Raw genomic sequence first — 21,438 nt, 5'->3', positions numbered from 1 at the left:
TACTGGCAAGGGTGGGAACAGAAAAGCCTTGTCTCCATTTGACATGTTGCTGGGAGGACCATTTAATGGCAGGAGATAGGGACCATGCCCCTCCAACCTAACATACTTGGAAGAGTGGCTTGTGTTCTTAAATGGCTACTTCTTCCAATATAATAGCTCTGTGGGATCCCAACCTAAAGGGTTGAATGGGCCACACACTAGGTATGCATGCCAAATATGCAAATACCTTTGCTTGAAAAATAAAAAGGCTGACTGTTTTGAATGCTGTTAGCTGCCAACCCCAAGTGGGGAAATTCCTGGATATTTTGGGGTGGATCCTCAAGGTTGGCTCAGCCTTCCATCCTTCTGAGATTGGTAAAATGAGTACCCAGCTAGCTGGAGTTAAAGTATAGACAACTGGGGAACACAATGGCAGACCATCCCATAAACAAAATCTGCCTAGTAAACGTCAGGATGTGACATCACTTCATGGGTCAGTAATTTATTTATACCCCGCCCTATACCATAGTCTCAGGGCTGCTAACAAATGGGGATGAAACCCCGTTAAAATATACAAAGTTAAAATCAGAATAAAAACATAGTTAAAACAATACATAAAATCCGTTAAAACCTTATTTAAAAATCCCCACCCCACTCCCCAGTGGCTGGCATCAGTGAGAGGGTCAGGGGGGCTCAGCCACTAAAGGCCCGGTGCTTGCACAGTGGGCTGCCTATACTTTTTAACTGAGGAGGGACCCCAGTGGGAATATGAGGCCATTGAGTCCATGCTCTGAAGCTGTAATTTCCTTCAAGGGAATTGATCTCTCCCATTGGGATATAAATTGAGATTCTAGGAGAACTCCACACACCCCCTGGAGGCTAGCAATGAACAGATTACAAAATTAATCTGGTACATCATGAAGTGAATGTTCAGGTACTCCCAAAGAATCTTATTTCTCCTCATCCTGGCACTGAAATCTGGCCCTTGATTTCCAAGCTGGGTGCGATGCCTGCACTTCTATCACCTTTCTCTCCTTTAGCCATCTAAGAAGTAGCTATCTAAGAACCACAGTGCTGCTTCGTAAAATGATCTCAGTGCATCTTCCTCTGCCTGAAGAAAGAGGCCTGTTTGTCCCATTGTAGTTTCTCTATCAAGAACATCCGCAGATCATGAGAGAAAGGGAGTCACTGCTTGGCTCTGTGGCCCCTTCTGATATGCCCGGGAGAATGCTAGTTGCCACTGTGGGGTTAGGAAGGAATTTTCCTCCAGGCCAGATGGCCTTCCTCTGGGCATAGAGAAACGTCATTGCGGGATTTGTTGTTCTAACTTATAGTTTGGGGGGAAGGTAATTCTGAGTTTCCTGTGTTGTGTAGGGGGTTGGACTGCATGACCCTTAAGATCCCTTCCAGCTCTACATTTCTGTGTTTTTTCTAACATTTCTGTGTCATTTTCTTTTGAAGTGGCAGAAATGCTGCAGGTGTCCCCAGATGACCTCGCCTCAGCCTTAACCACAGATGCCCAGTATTTTAAAGGTAATGTCTGAAATCAGCAGGAGATGGATAAGATTTGATCCCTTTGTGCTCTGTCGCCAGTTGAACTTGACTGTCAAACTCAGAAAGAATTTTTACTCCAGATTATTTATGGTAATCGGAGTTGCCAACTCCCCTCCCCCCAACACACACACCAAGGTTATGCACCAGATTTGGATATTTATGTCCTTGCAATCATCATAATCTTGTCGCTCCAACCTCATATAATGGACAGGAGAGTGGTCTGTTATCCTTCTGATACACAGAGTTATTTTGTGTGAATAAGGCAAAGTGTGTGCTTTCTACCTTCAGTGAAGGACTATCACATGCCCTTATAAAGCTGGGTTTCTGATCACATTTACTGAAGCTGGAAAATATATATGTGGTCCTGGTGGGGGTGGGAATGTGATGTTAGGCCGTAGCAAAATTATGGTGACCCCAAAGGCTTCTCAAGGTAAGAGATAAACAGAGGTTGTTTGCCATTGCCTCTCTGTGCATAGCGATCCTGGTTTCTCTTGGTGGTCTCCCATCCAAATACTCACACTGTGCAGGGCTGACCCTGGTTAGCTTCGAAGTTCTGACAAGATTGGACTATCCAGGTCAGGATGCACGTGGCGCTATTCACATCCATGTTGAGGAGATGTGGGTAGTACAGTCTCCTTTTATGTACAGTTGAATCACCAACATCTTAATAACTGAACATGACTGTTGAGCTGGATGCAGCCAGCTTTTTAGCTGAAGAAAAAGGAAATAAGCCCTTTGAACAGTAACCAAGAATGTCTTCCTGGGTGTAAGTCCCGCTGATTATATCTGAGTAAGATTTTGAAGTTGTTCTTGCTCCTCAAACTAAGGCTATGCTGGAGAACTATATAACGGATCAAACACCCACCCACCCCTCATTCAATGGCGCAGAGGAGAAAACAGAGCCTCATTGAAATGGAGGGAAACTTTGTTTGAGGGGCTTGGATTTTTAAAATGTACAGGCACTCCCCTGACTAGACAAACAGACACACGCTGGTACTTTTGGTAACGTGAAAACAGATTTTTTTTACTAGGGTTGGTCGATACTCAAAAAATTAGGTAAAATTCGGATTTTGATGTTTTGGGGCATAAATTGATTTGTATGCTCGAATCCAAATCATAGCAGATGTGGATATGCCCAAAAATTCAGGTAAATCCAAAAAATTCGGGTCTGTTTTAAATTTTTTGATTTTTTGGGTGTTTTTACACATTTTGGCCTTCAGGGGGTGCAATTTTAAAGCTAGAGGCACCAAACGTTCAGGGTATCATCCAGAGACTGTCCTGATGATTCTCCCCAAGTTTTATGAAGTGTGGTTCAGGGGGGGCAAAGTTATTGACTGCCAAAAGGTGTGCCCCCACCCCCATTGTTTCCAATGGGAGCTAACAGGAGATGGGGGCTACACTTTTGAGGGTCCATAACTTTTGACCCTCTGAACCAAACTTCACCAAACTTGGGGAGTATCATAAGGACAGTCCTTGTATGATATCCTGAAATTGTCATGACAGTAGCTCTAAAACTGCGCTCCTCACAGTCAAATGTGCACTCCACAGCCCTCCCAAAGAAATTTCCCCAGATTCTGTGCTCTGCAGTGGCTGGCTGGCTCCATTGCAGCCAATGGGAAATTTCTGTGGGAGGGCTGTGGAGTGCATATTTCTCATGGTAAACCCACAAAATGTTCAGGGTGTCTTCAGGAGAGTCTCTGGATGACACCATCCAGGTTTGGGGGACTTTGCTTTAGGGGGTTCAATTATATAGGACCCAAACAGGGTAGGGCCCATCTCCTACTGCCCCCTGAAGCAAAGTTCCACAAACCTGGATGGTATCATCCAGAGACTCTCCTGAAGATACCTGAAAGTTTTGTGACTGTACCTTCAGAAATGTGCACCCCACAGCCCTCCACCAGAAATTCCCCATTGACAGCAATGCAGCTAAGTCACTACAGAACAAAAAATATTGGGCAAATTTCTGGGGGTCCCTGCAGGGGCACATTTTTAGATGTATCAGCACCAAAATTTCAGGGTATCATCAGGAGGCAGTCCTGATCATAACCCCCAATTTTGGTGCAGTTTGGTTCAGGGGGGCCAAAGTTATGGACCCTCAAAAGGGTAGCCCCCATCTCCTTAGCTCCCTTTGGAAAGAATGGGGAATAGGGGCACCCCTTTTGGGGGTCCATACCTTTGGCCACCCTAGAACCAAACTGCACCCAACTTTGAGGGTATCATCAGGACAGTCTCCTGATGATACGCTGAAGTTTTGGTGCCAATATGTCATAAAAATGCGCCCCCTGCAGGCAAAACGTGAAAAACACAAAAAATTAAAACACAATTTGGCCAACTCGTCCGAATCCGTCCGAATCAGTGAAGATTCAGTCCAAACTTGGATTCAGACCATCCGAATCTCCAACCCTATAAAATGGTTTGGCTTCTCAGATGGCACGGAGAGGTTTCATAAGCACGCAGTTCCAGAAAGTTAGAGCTTTTTCTTCACAGATTTATCAAGCAGTTTCACTGACATAGACTTGGTAACACGGAGGTGCCCACTGAGGGTCCTTTTCCCTCTTACTAAAGTCTTCAGCTTCTTAGCTACTAGTACACCCACTGTCCCACACTACCAGTTGTAGATTAGAGGACTCTTGGCTCCCTAGCCTTCCTCTCTCTCTCGTCCCTATTGGGCTTCACTACCCCTCTGGACTTCACTCTCAGACTGGATGAAACTGTGCAGTGACAGATACATTCTGTCTGGATACTGAGCTGCGGGTCACCTTCCACAGTCTCAGATCCCAATAAGCTTAGCAAAGCTTTTCTCTGCTCAAATAGCTCTTGCTGACAAAGACTTCTCTTCAGATCAAGATCCCAAAAGATTAAACTCTCTCATAGGCTTTTCCTGTTTTTCTATCACCAGCATTTCTAGCTCCCCCTACCTGAGGCTCTAGGCGAACAGTGGCACTGCCAACCAATCAGGTGGTATCTCCATATAAGGAGCGTGCTTTACACAGTTTCTTGTTGTTGCTAAGGCCAGCTTTCCTGCACCTTAACAAACACACCAACCCCTCAATGTGGGCTAGTCTGTCACAAAGTACAATAAAAGTCAGGGGGACAGATGCTGTAGGGTATCCAAAGCTACTCATACATATCAGAACCTAATTCAGATAGTAAGCTGAAGTTCAGTATCACATGTTGGTGGGGGGGTTAGAATTCTCAGCTGAACTGGACCCAGGCATGATGGAGGGGTGCTGCTTTAGGGCTGCCAACCTCCAGGTAGGATCTGGAGACCTCCCAGAATTGCAGCTGATCTGCAGACAACCGAGATCAGTTCCCCTGGAGTAAATAACTGCTTTGGAGGGTGGGCACTATGGCCTTGTACCCCACTGAGACTCCTCCCCTTTTCAAACTCCACCCTCCGCAGGCTCCATCCTGAAGATGTCCAGAAACTTCCCAATCTGGGGTTGGCAGTCCTAAAGGCTAGGCTGCTTTCTGTCCTCTTTAGAAGTCCTTCTAGGCCAGTGATGGCAAACCTTTTCGAGACCGAGTGCTCAAATTGCAACCCAAAACCCACTTATTTATCAAAAAGTGCCAACACAGCAATTTAACCGGAATACTGAGGTTTTAGTTCAGAAAAAACAGTTGGCTCTGAGGTGTGCATTACTCAGGAGTAAGCTTGGTGGTAGTCAGTGGCTTTGCTTTGAAGCAACCGTGCAACTCTTCGAGCGGGTGAATCACGACCCTAGGAGAATTTACTCAGAAGCAAGCCCCATTGGCAGCAACTGAGCTTACTCCCAGGTAAAGGATCAGGCTTTAGTTCTTCACATGAACATCAGTGGGGTTTAACAGCGCTTAACAGGGTTACCTACACTGCTTCCCCAAAACTAGATCTTAGGTTTAATGCTAATAATCGAGCCCAGTGGCCCAGGCCAGCCTAGGTGTGTGTGGGGGGGCGATTTTCCCCCACATGACGAACTCTGCTTACGTGTGCCCACAGAGAGGGCTCTGAGTGCCACCTCTGGCACCCATGCCATAGGTTCGCCACCAATGTTCTAGGCTGTAGCAGGCAAGTGGGGTACATCAGCTGAAGTGGGTCTAGGCACGTTTGATCGCACTGGACCTCTTGCTGCTCCCCTTTCTCTGGTGGACTCATTGATTGTTGGAGCCGAAGTTAGTGGAATCTGCCTTGAGAGCCTCAATAGCTGAAGTTGAGGCAATTGGCTGAAGAAGCTTGCCTTACTTCTGCAGCTGCATGCTGGGAACAGCAGTAGTGAAAGGCAGAAGACCCTCTGCTGAAGAAAGTCCCCAGGATGCTGCTATTTGAAAGAGACCCCATTAATAAACAGAAGCTGCTCACCAGGGAGAAACTGCACAAGGCTGGCAGTTTGATGCACATCGGCACAGCTTTCAGTGGTGGGGACAGGAGACGGTGCCCTCCAGCCTAACGTCTATCTGTTGATCCTGGAACTAGCTTTGTTCCATAAAAAATACTTTGGTGTAATCATCCCTTTTCTCTGTGCATTCCCAGGTGACATGATAACGAAGAGATACACAATTGAGCTTGCTGAATTCTACCGGGATCTTCTGGCAAAGTCACTTTATAGCCGCCTGTTTAGTTTTTTAGTGAATACCATCAATTACTACCTCCAGAGCCAAGACGGGCACAGCAGGTATCTGCACCTGAGTCACAGACAAAACTTCCCTGTTTTATGACAGCCTGTAAACTGAAGGAGAGTAAAAAAATGGAAGCACTTTGGGTCCCCACTGGGGAGAAAGGTGGGGTGTGAGTGAAATAAATAAACAAGCCTTTGGTTGCTTCCATGTGAGGCGCCTTTTGTGCTGTGGTAGAGCTGTTCTTCTGGGAGAAGCTGGAAGGAGAGGCTTTCTCTACAGTGAAAATCCAGCAATGATAGAATGCCTGTTCCCCATGTAGGAAGATCCTAAATATCCTTTTGCACTGTTGTGCACAATGGCTATATGTTCATGTGTCTGTGTCGTCAAGTTGCAATTGACTTATGGTGACCCCAGCCAATGGGCTTTCAAGGCAAATGATTAAGGAGAGGTGGTTTGCCATTGCGCTCCTCTGCAGAATCTTCCTTTGTGATCTCCCATCCACCTGCCTCTCCCTCTGATCTAGAGTTGGCTCTGTGATGCTGCTTTCCCAATGAATATATAGCCAAGAGGTAGATTTATTAATAAAATGGCTGATTTGGAGCTGGGAGAGTAGCAGTAACTTGTGTTAAAAAAAATCTGTGAGTGAAAGGAACATCTGAAACAATATAGATCAATGGGATTATTAGTCCCTAGTATTTATTTATAATGCCGTCAAGGGGCCCTTTGTAAGCACCTGAAAAATCAGGAGTACAGTGAAAGGCGGGAGAGTATTTTTCCACAAGTCATTCAGTTAACATCAGTTTCAAAACTAAAGACAAAACTCTCAAAACTCATAGGTTTGGATCCTATCCCTCCCTTTCAATAAGTTTTCCTTCAACAGAGAAAGTCTTTCTTCATCAACAGGATCAACCATTCTCTATCAATGGAAGCCCTTCTCTGTTCAAGGAAGGCTTAGTGGAAAAATAATAGGAGCTAGGTTAACAGAAGGGAGTCACGGTTGTTGAATTCAGCATTTTGTCTTTAGCTCTGCATCACTTGAAACGAAACGTCATAAGAACTTCAGAGCAGCTGTGCTGCATGGAGCAATGGTGCATCTTGTCCAGGGTCCGTTTTTGAACAGTGGCCAACCAGCTGCCCCTGAGGAACTACATGCTGGGTGCGGAGGACTAAAGGTCCTGCGGTGGCTCTTTTCCAGCACTGCTGTTCAAAGGGTTTCTGCCGATGAATGTGGGAATTCTGTTCAGTCATCATGGCTTCCTTGAATCTTTGTCTTGGACGGACTCATGCCTTATTTCATGTGTTTGTATTTCAGTGACCAGGTACTTCCAATTGGAATATTGGACATCTTTGGTTTCCAGGAATTCCCTGAGAACAGTTTTGAACAGGTGTGTTATTTTTCTGACCTAACACAAGAGTTATTATTGTCAAGTATTTACTGAGTCTTAAAAAGCAAGCACTGAATTGAAGCTTAAGTGTAAGGGTTCATCCTACCCTTTGCTCAGTGCATGTCATGTGGAAAGCAAGATGGCTGAATTAGAAACTAATTAAAAACAGGTGTGTTTGTCTATACCACACACACAATTACCAGGCTGCCATTGGGTACTACTATGTGGGCATGTTTCATCAGCTTTCACCTGCAGAAACATTCCCTTGAGAAGTTGCTGCAGTCTTCCATAACAGCTGAGGTATGTTTACTTTTCTTGTGGAGAATGTGAGTTAAAACCTGCAGCAAGTTCAGGTTGGCAGCTCTCTTGGAAGAAAAGGTTCAGCAACTTGAGGTGTGGGCATCTACTCTTCAGCACATTGTGGAAAATGAGGATTTCTTGGACAGAAAGAAGCAGACTGTTCTGGATGAGTAACAGACAAGGGATGGCACTGAGGGAGGGAGACATTTGGAAGAATGGGACACATAGAAGGAGAAAGGCGGGGATTGTTTTGTAACTTTAATTGATGTGAAGTTCTCTCCCTTGTCAGGAACAGTCCTCAGAGAATGTGCAGGTGACCCTTGAAAGATTCAGCACATGGAACGGCACCTGCCGAACCCCAGAGGAGATGTGAGGGGAACAGAAGCAGTGATTTGTAGGCCTGACAGGATGACTGTAGAGGTACACTGTCACCCTGAGGAAGAATCCGTGATGAAACGATCCATTGATCATTATCCCTTCCTTTTGGTCCATGTGGGAACCAATGACAATGCAAGATGTAGCTTTCAGAATATCACAAGACATTGTGAGGTTCTGGGCATAAAATTGCACAGGTTAATGCACAGGTTGTCATCTCATTGCTCCTCCCAGTTAAAAGATGAGGGTCAGGGAAGGAAAGAGGAATAGTGGAGGTGAATAACTGGCTTCAAAGATGACGCCACTGAGAACATTTTGACTTCTTGGACCATGGTTTATGGTTTCATGAAAATGGACTCCTGGCAAGAGATGGGTTGCACCTCATGGCAACTGGTAGAAACATTTTTGCTGTGGGACTTTCAAATATGATCAGGAGGACTTCGAACTGAGTTTTGTGGGGGAGGGAGACAGTATTCTTGAGGGTAGGGCATGCATGCTGGGCATAATAGTCCGAATGTTATAGAGACAACTGAGTACAAGAACCCAACAATGCGAGAAATAAACCCTAGTCAGGCAGCCAGGGAGATGATCCCTGGTCTTAGGTGTCTGTATAATAATGCACAGAGCAATAAATAAAGAGGCAGTACTGGGATGCCTAACTACTCTAAATGACTTCAGGTTTCCAGGGTCTGATAAACTTCATCCAAGGGCATTAAAAGAACCAGCGGAAGTAGTCTCAGAACCACTGGCAACAGTCTTTGAGAATTCCTGGAAAGCAGAAGTCCCAACAGATTGGGGGAGGGCACATGTTCTTCCCATCTTCAAAAAGGGAAAACGGGGGGGGGGGGGGAGAAGTTCCAAACAATTACTCTCCAGCCAGCCTGACACCAATACCAGGAAAGATCCTAGGGAGTCTGTAAGAACTTAGAAGGGAATGTCATGATCACTGAAATTCAAGATGGGTTTCTCAAAAACAAATGATGCCAGGCTAATCTTATTTATTTATTTTGATAAAGTGACAAGCTTGGTAGATGAATGGAATGCTGTGAATGTAGCATACCTTGATTTTAGTAAGGCCTTGACCAAGGTCCCCTGTGACATTTTTTTTTAAAAAGCTAGCAAAATGTGGATAAACCAAGGCTAATCTTCAGTGAATTTGTAAGTGGGGGTTCTGTCCTGGGCCCAGTACTATTCAATATTTTTATCAGTAAGTTGGATGATGGAATAGAGAGCATGCTAATCAAATTTAAGAACATAAGAACAAGCTTGCTGGATCAGACCAGAGTCCATCTAGTCCAGCACTCTGCTACTCGCAGTGGCCCACCAGGTGCCTTTGGGAGCTCACATGCAGGATGTGAAAGCAATGGCCTGCTGCTGCTGCTGCTCCTGAGCACCTGGTCTGCTAAGGCTTTTGCAATCTCAGATCAAGGAGGATCAAGATGGGTAGCCATAGATTGACTTCTCCATAAATCTGTCCAAGCCCTTTTTAAAGCTATCCAGGTTAGCGGTCATCACCACCTCCTGTGGTGGCAGCATATTCCAAACACCAATCACACGTTGCGTGAAAAAATGTTTCCTTTTATTAGTCCTAATTCTTCCCCCCAGCATTTTCAATGTATGCCTCCTGGTTTTAGTATTGTGAGAAAGAGAGAGAAAATTTTCTCTGCCAACATTTTACAGATGACACCAGATTAGTCAACATTTGACATTTTACAGATGACACCAAATTAGAAAGTGGAAGACAGGGTCAGAATTCAAAATGACCTGGATAGAACTGAGCCAAAACTAACAATTAATTTCAACAGGGAGAAATGTAAGGCACTACACTTAGACAGAAAAAAATGAAATACACAGATAAAGAATGGGTGACACTTGGCTTGACAACACTATATGCGAAAGGGATCTGGGGGATCTTAGCAACCCACAAACTGAACCTGAGTCAACAGTGTGATGTGGCAGCCAAGAAAAGCAATGCAATTCTGGGCTGCATCAATAGGAGTCTAGTGTCTAGATCGAGGGACATAACAGCACCTCTCTCTTCTGCATTGGTCAGACCACACCTGGAATATGTTCAGGCACTGCAATTCAAGAAGGATCTTGACAAGCTGGAATGGGTCCAGAGGTGGGTGACCAAAACAGTCAGAGGTCTGGATTCCATGATCTACGAGGTGACACCTAGGGAGCTGGGTATGCTTAGTTTGGAGAAGAAAAGCTTAAGAGGTGAAATGATAGCCCTGTTCAAATATTTGAAGGAATATTTGAAGGAATATCATGTTGAGGAGGGAACAAGGTTTTCTGCTGCTCCAAAGACACCAGGACAAGGAGCAGTGGATTCAAGGTACAGGAAAAGAGATTCCACCTAAACATTAGGAAGAACTTCTTGATGGACAGTTCAGCAGTGAAATACGCTGCCTCGGAACATCGTCAAGTCAAGTCTCCTTCAAAGGGTTCAAACAGAGACTATGTGGCAGTGTTTTTATTGTGTGTTTTTGCCTGGAAAGAGGGTTGGGCTGGATGGCCCTTGTGGTCTCTTCCAGCTCTATGATTCTATGCCTCTGCTCAAGAGTGGGAGGTTTTTACCCTGGTCCTTTCTGGGTAGTAACGTTTAATGATAAAAGTAAACTGGCCGTAGGTCAGCCAAATAATTAATTCCACTTTGTTAGGCTGTATTCAATTATTTTAAAAGAAGGAGGTGTGAATTCAGCTCACCTGGTGTAGCCTGGATGGGGTCACAGTGCAGTTGCTCCAGGCGCAAAATTCTTAGGGGCACAATTTGCCATCGCTTCCTGCTGCCTTGCCACTGCTCCTGTGACACTTCTTCTGCCTCACCACCCCCACTGCTTCTGCCAACTTGCTGTGCTTTCTGCCACCCCTACCTCTTCTTGCTGCTTCCCACCACTTCCTGCCACTTTCCAACACTTCCTGCTGCCTCGCTGTTGCTTCCTGCCATCCCCCTGCTGCTTCTGTCTCCTCACTTCTACTTCCTGTAGCCTTGTCGCTTCTGCCACCTTGCTAACAGTTCCTGCCATCCCATTCCACTTCCTGCCTCCTTGCCACCACTTCCTGCCACCACTCCCACTGCTTCCTATCACTTCTGTTGTCCCACTGTTTCTTGTACCAGGCGGCACTTTGTGACACTACACCACTGCCTGTATCAAATGTGGTGGTGGAAAGTGTGTCAAATCACAGCAACTTGTGGCCAACCTATAGGTAAGAGATGTTCAGTGGTGGTTTGCCTCTGTCTAGCATCCCTTGACTTCCCAGATGGTCTCTCAGTTAATTACTAACCAGGGTCAACTCTGCCTTTGACAGAATCATTTTTCCTTCATCCAGGATAAGACCTGCAGCTGGGAAGCGGTTCTGCTGAGTCTCATCTGGGACTCTCAGATACTGGCTGTGACTAGAAGCACTTTTAACCAGTTTCAGCTGGCTGCTGGCTTCATTCGCGACTGGAGGGCAGTCATCATCATTCAATCTTCTCTTTTTACCACCAAGTCACAGCCAACTTATGGTGACCCTGGTGGGGTTTTCAAGGCAAGAGATATTTGAAGGTCGTTACCCTCATATTCCTTGGAGGCCTCCCCTTCAAATACCAGCCAGCATCATGGTTGAGAGTGGGACTGGCCCAAGGTCACCCAGCAAGCTTCCAGGCACGAGTGGAGATGTGAACCTGGATTTCCCAGGTCCTAGTCTGACGCCTTAACCACTACGCCATATTGACTCTCTAGCATCTTCTAAATTAGACTACTAATACTTAGAGATATCAGAAACTTTGCAGTGAACATGTTCAGCAGGCAAGGAAAACATTTTTGGGATTCTAGGCTGAACCCTATATCTCTTTTCCTCTTAGTAGCTGTCGTGGTGGGTTTCAGTTTCATCAGTTTAATCATTTTAGCATCTAGAGAGAGTTCAGGCTTGATTTGATCTAAAACCCACTGATTTACCTTTTTGGCTGTCCATGGCATCTGTAAAACTCTCCTACAACAACTTGATGATAATACATACTTAAATACCAAATGGTAAGGTTATTTTTTAAAAATGTGTACATAACCATGGGATGATTTGTCTGGTTGACGGCTGAAAAGTGAACAGCAAAGACAGGTCAAGGGGGCAAGTGTGGACTCCTGTCAAGCAGTGTGAGAATGGGTGTGTGTGAAATGCTGCAGACTGCACTGCTGCACCGCCTTGTTCAAATACACGAAAAATAACCAGCAATCAGCCAAGATGCTCTCAAACAGCTGAACTGCAGGGAGTAGAACGTGAGCAAACCTGGCAGGTGTTTGAGCGTTCCTAGCGTTAATCTTACAAACAAGTCAACAGAACCACTCTGATATTAGCTATCATACTTGGTATCTATTTCCCCTGTGTCTTACTGCAGCTATGTGTTAACATGACGAATGAGAAACTTCACCAATATATCAATGAAGTGCTTTTTGTACAGGAGCAAGCAGATTGTAAACAAGAGGAGGTTACTATGAAAACTTCATATGCTCCTACTAACAATGCAGAGGTCCTGGATTTTTTCCTTCAGGTATGTTGCAGGTCTGTCAATTTCCCCGTTCAGACAATAACTCACTTGATGGATTCAAGGATTTTACTGAAGTCAAGAGAAAGACAGGAGAAGACAGTTCTGACAAAAAGGCACCAAAGCAGTTGATAATATGTTGCAGTAAATCCCCACCCCCGTATGTGAATCAAGTCAGTTAGGAAAAGTCCAGCCTGAAGGCTCATCCCAGCCGCTCAGCTCCAAGGCCAGGGGAACAGATAAAGCAGCACCTGCAAAGCTAAAGCTCTCCCCAGCAATTCCTCCCTCCCAGCAATGGCATCCTGACAAGATCCCAGCTAGCAGGGAAAAGTTCCATCAAGTTTCAGCTGACTTACAATTGTCCCGTAGGGTTTTCAAGGCAAGAGATGGACAGAGGTGGTTTTCCATTGCCTGCCTTGGCTTAGCAACCCTGGACTTCTACAATAGTCTCCCATCCAAGTGCTAATCCTTTGTTAGGTCTTGGATCCTTATGCCAATAAATGGACTCAGAGGCATTGACCAGTAACGTTTATTGAAAAGGCATTGAAGCACCACACTGGTAAAGCTAGTTCTGATGAAGCTGGCAGTCATCATCCCCGTTATCCCCAGAGGGACCCCCCCCCCCCCGCTCACGTTTTCCCAAGAGTTTGTGAAAAACAGCCTTTGAAGCTAAGGCAGAAGATAGCAAGAGAAAGCCACCTGTCTTCCTGCCCCATGAGATAACGGATGTAACATAGTTCCCATGGGACAGGAGGGACAGGAGAAGCCTAGTTGTCTACAAGCATCTGAAGCCATAAAGCCAAGATAATGGAAAGAATGCACCGATGGCAGTGGATACATATAGCAGGCTGGTTACATATATCTTTGTAGCAGCAGCAATTTTTTATACTTTAAGCAGTTACATGATTCCAGGAATGTATCTCAATCACCTAGATAGCAATCCCCGTCCAATCCCCTTCACACCCTGTTTAGCTTTCTGACAACATTGGGCTAGCCTGGGCCACCCAGGTTAGGGCAGATCCCAACTCATGCAGTCAGACAAGAATGGCTTCTAAATCTGGTTATTTAAGCATAACACAAAGGCTGTGGTCAGGCACCAGGACTTCCATGCTTCAGGCTACAGAAGAACCCTGTTCAGAAGTTAGAATGAACACACATGCAATCTATTTTCTGTGTGTTTTTTAAACATGTGTGTTGAATGATTCTCATGTTACACTCAATGCATGTACAGCATTGAAATCACACACATTTATCCAGGTGCCGGGCCCCAATTTCATTTGTAAAGTGAATGTATTTTGGCTGTTCCTTACAAGTCAGTGTATGCACATACATGAAGGTTGTATGTTTGTTCACTGAAACATGCGAACAGGGTTACTGTGGTAATGGAAAAGGAGGCTCTTCTGTTCACGTTCATCCTGTGCCCGAGTGCCATCCCGAGTTGCCTTGAAAGTGAATTACACAAATATTGATTGGTGCCATGACTGATCAATATGGATGTTTTCCCTTGGCAAAGAACATGTTTCTTTGCTCATGATTAAGGAGCCAGTCTTAGCAAGTCATGAATCTTGCTTCGTTGGTTGAAAATTGAAGCACTGTGTATTAATATCTTATTTGATAATCAGGGGGACTATGTTACAGCACGTAATAGATGCCTGAGAAAATATAAAACCTGAGAAAATATGAGATAAAAAAATAAGGTAATTCATCTTTTTTCTTTTCAGAAACCTTCCGGGTTTTTGTCAATGTTAGATGAAGAGACCCAGCGCTCCTGGTCAGAGGAAAAGAGTCTTTTGAAACGCCTCCAGTCTTATCTGGACACCTCCAGTGTCAAAGCTGTTTATTCATCCACCAAAGATGGCAATGGCAATATCACCTCCAAAGATCAAGGTCCCACATTCACTGTGATGCATTTTGCAGGGCAGGTAAGTTTTCCATCCTGATACAGGGGCCAGCCAATAAAATTAAAAATGGTGACTGTAGCTGCAGCCATGACTACTGACCCTGCTCACCGTCGTCGTGCGCCTCTCCCAGCTTCAGTTGTCCCGTCTGGCTCCAAAGCGGGGAGGAAAGGCCCCTGCCACCGGCCTCTCCCCGTCTTGCTCGCTCGGCTTGGACTGCTCTCTTGCAACCCCTGTACGAGCGGTCCAAGTCATGCGAGCAGTCCCAGTCGAGCAAGCGAGACGGGGAGAGGCCGGTGGCAGGAACCTTTCCTCCCCGCTTCGGGTACTGGCAGGCAGCAGACGAGGAGACTGAAGCCGGACAGGATGACCGAGGCTGGGGAGTGGCGCACGACGACAGTAAGCAGAGCCAGTCGTCACGGCTGCTTCTGCAGCCGGCAAGGGTCGCCTGGTGGGTGTACCTGCCTGCCGCCTTCAAGGCACCTGGTTGCAGGAGTTGCCGTGCCAGGGGGCTGCCTCCTCCATGCCGGGCATTGCAGCCCCCCAGGAACAGAGACCTCTCGCCTCCTGTGGGGCTTGCGGTTGAGAGGATCCTTGCAAAGATTTGCATGCACCGAGGTCTCCAAGGCTGCAAGTGCACGCGCGCTTGCTCGAGAGGAGGCCCCTGAAAGGAAGGTGGATGCGCGTGGCAAAATGGGCCGGATAAATGTTTTTGGGGGCCCCATTTGGCCCTCGGGCCATAGTTTGAGAACCCCTGAGCTAGGGTAAAGCAGTTGGTACACAGTACAACCAAACCAAAGACTGTCCAGAAGACACTGGGTGAGCAGCCCAGTTACAAGAAAATTTAGTTCTCTAGCGATGTTAAGACAGTTTAATTTTCCCAAACAAAGAAAGTTCTTGTCTTCTGGGACAAGTCAATGCAGTGGATGTTGGTTTAATGACTAAAGTCCAGTGGTTGATTAGATTTGGGGTGGAATTGATGAAATCACAACTTTCGGGTTATTCCAATTCAGAGTGAGGCAGAGGTTCCCAAGAATGAGGCAGGGAAGAAGCAATGGGATTAGTGAGGCAAAGAAAACAACTTCATATTGGACCATCCTATAGTGTAGTAGTTAAGAGTGGCAGACTCTAATCTGGAGAACCAGGATTGATTCCCCACTCCTCCACATGAGTAGCGGGCTCTTATCTGGTGAACCAGATGTGATTCCCCACTCCTCATAAAACCTGCTGGGTGATCTTGGGCCAGTCACAGTTCCCTCAGAACCCTCTTAGCCCCACCTACCCCACAAGGTGTCTGTTGTGGGGAGAAGAAGGGAAAGCGTTTGTAAGCTGCTTTGAGATTCCTTACAGAGAGAAAGGTGCAGAGGCATAGCTAGGGAAAATATGGCCCAGTGCAAAATCTGAGTTTTGTGGCCCCCCCAATGGGCAGCCGCTGTGATACTGGAATCCACCCCCAAATAGCATCATTTTCAATGGGGTTTAAACTTGGGAGCCAAGATGCTCCTTTTAAATCCACCTTAAAGGGAGAATCTGGGGTCCCCAGTGGATCTTGTTCCTAACATTTCGCCTGCATCTATGGCTGGTGTGATACACAGATACCAGTATCTGTGTGATACCCCTCTGAAGATGTCAGCTACAGATGCAGGTGAAACATTAGGAACAAGATCCACCAGACCACGGCCACACAGCCTGGAAAACCCACCACAACCAGTTGAATCCAGCTGTGAAAGCCTTCGAAAAACATTGAAAGTGATGCTGTTTTGGGGTGGATTAGATTCTCCCTTTAAATCCATGCTGAAGGGAGTGGATTTAAAAGGAGAATTGGTGGGAATGTGGGGGGTGCCTGCTGTCAGGGGTGCAAGTGTTAAGCTAGCAGCACCAACATTTCAGGGTATCTTTAGGAGACTCTCCTGATAATACAGGCGAGGTTTGGTGAAGTTTGGTTCAGGGGGTGACTCAAAGGTGTAGCCCCCATTTCCTATTAGCTCCCATTGGAAACACTGGGGGATCGGGGCACCCCCTTTGGGAGTCTATAACTTTGGACCCTCTGAACCAAACCTCACCTAATTTGGATTGTATCATCAGGAGAGTCTCCCAAAAACTTCCTGAAATTTTTGCTGCTGGTAGCCTAAAAATTGTGCCCCCTGCAGGACAAAAACAAAAAAACACTAAAATACAAAAAACCACAAACGAACCTGATTTTTTTGCGCCCCCAGGCATGCGCCTGGTGCAATGCGCACCCCTGGTCCCCTGGTAGCTACACCTCTGGAAAGGTGGGTTATAAATCCAAACTCCTCTTCTTCTTCTATACGGAGAATAGTTTCAAAAACAGGGAACACACAGAACCAACAGGATGAAGCACTTCTTGGACAAATCCCATGTGCAACACATGTGCTAGAAATGTACAAGTGACAGGTATGATTTGGTTCACTAAAGCCATGATTAACTTTGCTCTTGATTGTGATGCCCATTCTCATGCCCCTGTCAACTGGGAAAGATTTGTTATGCAAGATACTTGTCACCTTAGGAGTCCTCAGTCATATGAAAAAGTTTCCAGGCTCCTTTCGGTCTACTAGGAAAGAAAAAATTGGTTGCATTCCAATAATAAATAAATATATAAATATATAAATAAATAATTTACACACACACACACACACACACACAATTAAAATAATTAGTGAAATTGAGGAGAAAGACTAAGAGCCTTTTTGCATGTCTAATATTAAAGCAACTTGTAACTTGACAAAAATAATAATTTTGATTTTTGATTTTTCCAAATAACGTTTTTACTAAATATAATTGCAGGTAACTTATGAAGTTACTGGATCTATTAGTAAAAATAAAGATTCTCTCTCTCAAAGTCTTCTGTTTGTAATGAAAAGTAAGTATGTTTTGTTGTTATGATCACTTCTTGAAAATGTGTTTTCTAATTATTATTCAGAAAGATGTCATCCCTTCAGTAACTAGCTTCTGTTAAAAACTGAACAACAGCACTGGAATTCACAGTGGCAATATTCAGATTTACCTTTGTAAATAAATAGATATTTACTTTTTGTTGTTAAATCAAGTCTGGGATTTTAAAGCTGTCAAAATGAAATTAAGAATTATTTATATTATGGGTATTACGGCAGTTAGAATGAAGAGCTGACATTTTAGTTACAATGATATCCCCTGAAAAGTGATAGATAAATTGATGTGTTTGTTACTTGTCATATGAATCTTCCATAGAGGTTGGGATCTAAAGGTTGTTTTCATCTGTAAACCTCACTTCAAAGTTAAAAGTCCTTGGGTTATTTCTAGTGAAAATGAGGTAACATTAAGGAGAAATCAAAGGATTATTAAAGAGCAGATTGTCTTCACTAGAGGCTCATCCTTTAAAGTAATTTCCGTAAATGTCTATTTAGCAAAATGTCAATAAATCTGAGTTGTGGAACGAGGGTCTAAATCTGGCAAGTAGCCCTATGCAGGGGTCCCCAAGGGTTGGATTCTGTGTATGCTTTTAGAATGTTGAGGGGAGATAATGCACATATAAAACAATGGAGGAAAGAGACCATGAAGCACAAACATGGAGAAGATAACCAAGCGGGAAAGCAGGGGTATCACAGGTGTATGAAGAAGACCATGAAGCACAAACACGGAGAAGACAACCAATGGAAGATAGACACACATGCACATATGGAAGGCAGGCAAGAAACAATAAAATACAGACATGCGCAATATTAATGCACAACATTGTTTTCTCACCTGCTTCCTTGGACCACATGGAAGAACTACCTGCAAAGGACTCTGCCCTAGAGTGTACAGTCCACGTGAAAGGGTAGTGGCTGAGTAGTAGAGCATCTACTAAAGGACCCAGGTTAAATAACCTATTCCAGGTTGGGAAATTCTTGGCGTTTTGGGGGTGGATCCTGAGGAGGATGGTGTTTGGTGAGGATAGGGATGTCAACAAGCTATAATCCCATAGAGTTTTCCATCCAAAACATCCAGAAATTGAAACTCCAGGAAGTCTCTAGGCCCCACCTGGAGGTTGGCACCCTATCCCGGGTTCAATCCCTGGTATCTCCAGTGAAAAGGACCAGGTGACAGGTCATATGAAAGACAGCTGCTGCCAGAGAGTAGATAATAAGACTGTTTCATGTGTTTGTGAGACGTATGTATCTTTGCAGGTTCCCTTTCAGGAGATGGTGAGGTCCATTTTAATAGGGATCCAACAGAGTAATACCCACTCACTTATATGGGCAGGTGTGCACGCAAGTGTAATGTTGAAATATTGCTGAGTCTTACTCCCTCAGGCCCAGTGTCTTGGGCTGCAAAGGGCTGAGACATTAGGCTGCAGATGGCTTTGACAAGATTATAGTCAGATGTTACCTGGAATGGTTGGCTGAAAGGAAAGATTTGTTGTGATCTAGCATTATGCCAGTGACTGTTTGCTCAAAGACTATTGCTCAAAACACCAGCCTTGTTAGGAAGAAGGAGAGAGCAACTCTCCTTATTCTAAATCAAAGGAATAAAATGAGTTTAGTTCCACAGAGGTGTTGCCAACTCCTGGGTGAGAGTTGCCAACTCTGGATGAGCAATACCTGGAGACTGGGCAGGGTGCCGTTTGATGAGGGCTGGGACTTCAGCTGGTTATGATACCATACAGTATGTCCTCCAAAGCAGTCATTTTCTCCAGGGAAACTAACCTCTCTGTACTTTGGAGAGCTGTTGTATTTCCAGGCCCCACCTAGACGTTGGGAACCCTAGCTGAGATGGTTGTCATGGATGGTTTGGCTATTCCTTTTCTATTGTTTTTATGCCACTAAATGGTACTTAATAATTGGGGAGGTGTCAAAAGAAAATGTTCAGAAATGTGCTTTTTCTGCCACAGTGGGATCCTTTGTGTTCTCTGCTATGCTGGTGACCATTTTTTAACTCGAGTACATAGAGAGGATTCTGAGGAGTGACAGCTGTGAATAAATTGTTGTTGTTGTTGTTGTTATTTATTACGTTTGTATACCGCCCTCCCCCGAAGGGCTCAGGGCGGTGAACACAAAGTATACAATCAGAGCACAAGGTAAAATCAACAACAACCAAGAATAATTAAATTGTGGCTCTGTACATTTTAAAACTAAACCCCATTAAAACACAGCATTCTAATTACAAAACACAATAGATGGCATCCCAAATCCTAATCCCCTTAAATGCAACTAATGACACAAAATGAACTCTTAAGTGAACCTCAAATTATCAGAAATGCATGAAAGAGGAATCTAATTCATGGGTCTTTTCAAAAGGAAGGTTGGGTGTCCTCTTGCTTTAAGGATCAGTTCTGGCTGTGCATCTCATTTTCTCACCTGTCTTTTTCACAGTGCAATTCTAATGGGTTCCACTTTGTGTTTTCTCAGCCAGTGACAACGTGGTCCTCCATCAGCTCTTCCAATCAAAGCTGACCCAGACGGGATCCCTCATCTCACCACACCGTTCTTTTAAGATGAAAGGCTCAACAGCTGCCTTGTTCAGCAGTAAAAATTCAGGAGCGTTCACAAGTAGAGAGGCAAAGAAATACACAGAAGTCAGTAAAGTAAGACTTTACCATGATCTAAATATCTTTAAGCATTTTCAAAATAAAGGAGACTGAATTAGCTGTTGAGTCAACATATCCATTTAAAAGGTCCTTATCACTTTCCATAAATTGATTTATGGGTTGTTGCTTGGCCTCAAATAGTTGCTTGCACTAATTCAAATGTCCCTGTTATCTACTTGTTTCGATACAGAAGGCAGGTGAAGAGATACAGACTAGAACAGAATAGCGAGAGGGTCGAATCATCGTCTCTCTGATCCCCCTCAATCTTGATTTCACTTGCAAACCACCTTACTGGGCATGCAGGCAGACAAGAGCTGTCATGTTGTGAGAAGCAAACAATGCATGTTCACTTGACCAGTAAAATCTTGTGCCAGAGCCTAGATCTTGGCGGAATTTAAATTGCACATTCAGCAATTTATGTGCTGAATACATGAATGTGACATAAGAATCCACCAACATGCAGATGAAGAAAAATCAAGCAGATGGTATATAAATGTAAATTGTGCCATTGACTCGTGGCTGAGTCCAGGTGACCCCATGAAGATCCACCTCGGGGAGGTTTCAAGTCCAGAAATGCCCACTGCCTGCCCCTGCCGAGCAACTGTGGTCTGCCTGGGGGGCTCCTGCCCATGTCCTAACCCTGCTTCGCTTGGGAGCTCAAACAAGACCAGGCTCGTATGAACCGTCAGGGCTGCTTTGGATTGTATAGATGACCTTCACAGTCACTTGCGTTTGGGGCACATATTGCCATGAGGATACAGATTCCTTTCCTTGATGACCTACTCTGTGTCTACCCCCTCCCCCCCAAATTTTAAATAATCAGAATAGGGAGGTAGAGAGGGGGAGGAGCATGATGATTCATCTTAGGAAGACAGACATATTCTAGTAAGGGGAGGAACACTCCAAACAATTTTACAAAGTTTATTCTTACGAGATCCTCTTACAAAAGCACTTTGTCTTTAACCAGACTTCCAACTTTATATGAATAAAAATTTGGCAGCTCTCTGTGGTTTGCGGCATGTCTTGGTCTGCCCTGGCCTAAATGAAGAGAAACAGAAAATAAGAGTTACCTTCCTTGTTCCTGCCCTGTTGTTAGGTCTTGGACTAATAATCAGTAAATGGACTCTGGATGTAGGATCAGTAGTCTTTATTGAGCAGGCACGAGTGCCCTAGACACAGGAAGCCAGTTCTGATGACCTGGCTTTACATATGCATTTATTCCCCAAGGGTGCTCCCTGAAGGTCCCCTAGCCCATTTTCCCAG

At 44.9% G+C, this 21,438-nt stretch overlaps 1 protein-coding gene across 8 annotated transcripts in view; it reads left to right on the top strand.

The window, feature by feature from the left end:
• MYO16 (myosin XVI) overlaps positions 1-21,438 on the top strand; it is a 183,567-nt gene that overhangs the window by 113,240 nt on the left and 48,889 nt on the right. For 6 of the 8 annotated variants that reach the window (XM_048501914.1, XM_048501887.1, XM_048501922.1 and 3 more), the window contains 7 exons: positions 1,441-1,512; positions 6,041-6,182; positions 7,439-7,511; positions 12,565-12,717; positions 14,433-14,633; positions 17,415-17,490; positions 19,997-20,172. In XM_048501914.1, the coding sequence (XP_048357871.1) occupies positions 1,441-1,512; positions 6,041-6,182; positions 7,439-7,511; positions 12,565-12,717; positions 14,433-14,633; positions 17,415-17,490; positions 19,997-20,172 (893 nt within the window). The remainder of the gene's footprint in view (positions 1-1,440; positions 1,513-6,040; positions 6,183-7,438; positions 7,512-12,564; positions 12,718-14,432; positions 14,634-17,414; positions 17,491-19,996; positions 20,173-21,438) is intronic. The other 2 variants (XM_048501895.1, XM_048501905.1) reach the window with 2 other exon arrangements.

The sequence above is a fragment of the Sphaerodactylus townsendi genome, linkage group LG01, assembly GCF_021028975.2.
Source record: "Sphaerodactylus townsendi isolate TG3544 linkage group LG01, MPM_Stown_v2.3, whole genome shotgun sequence".
In the NCBI taxonomy this organism is placed as follows: Eukaryota; Metazoa; Chordata; class Lepidosauria; order Squamata; family Sphaerodactylidae; genus Sphaerodactylus; species Sphaerodactylus townsendi.
The sequence above is the reverse complement of the archived record's forward strand: the minus strand, read 5'-3'. Positions and strand labels throughout refer to the sequence as shown.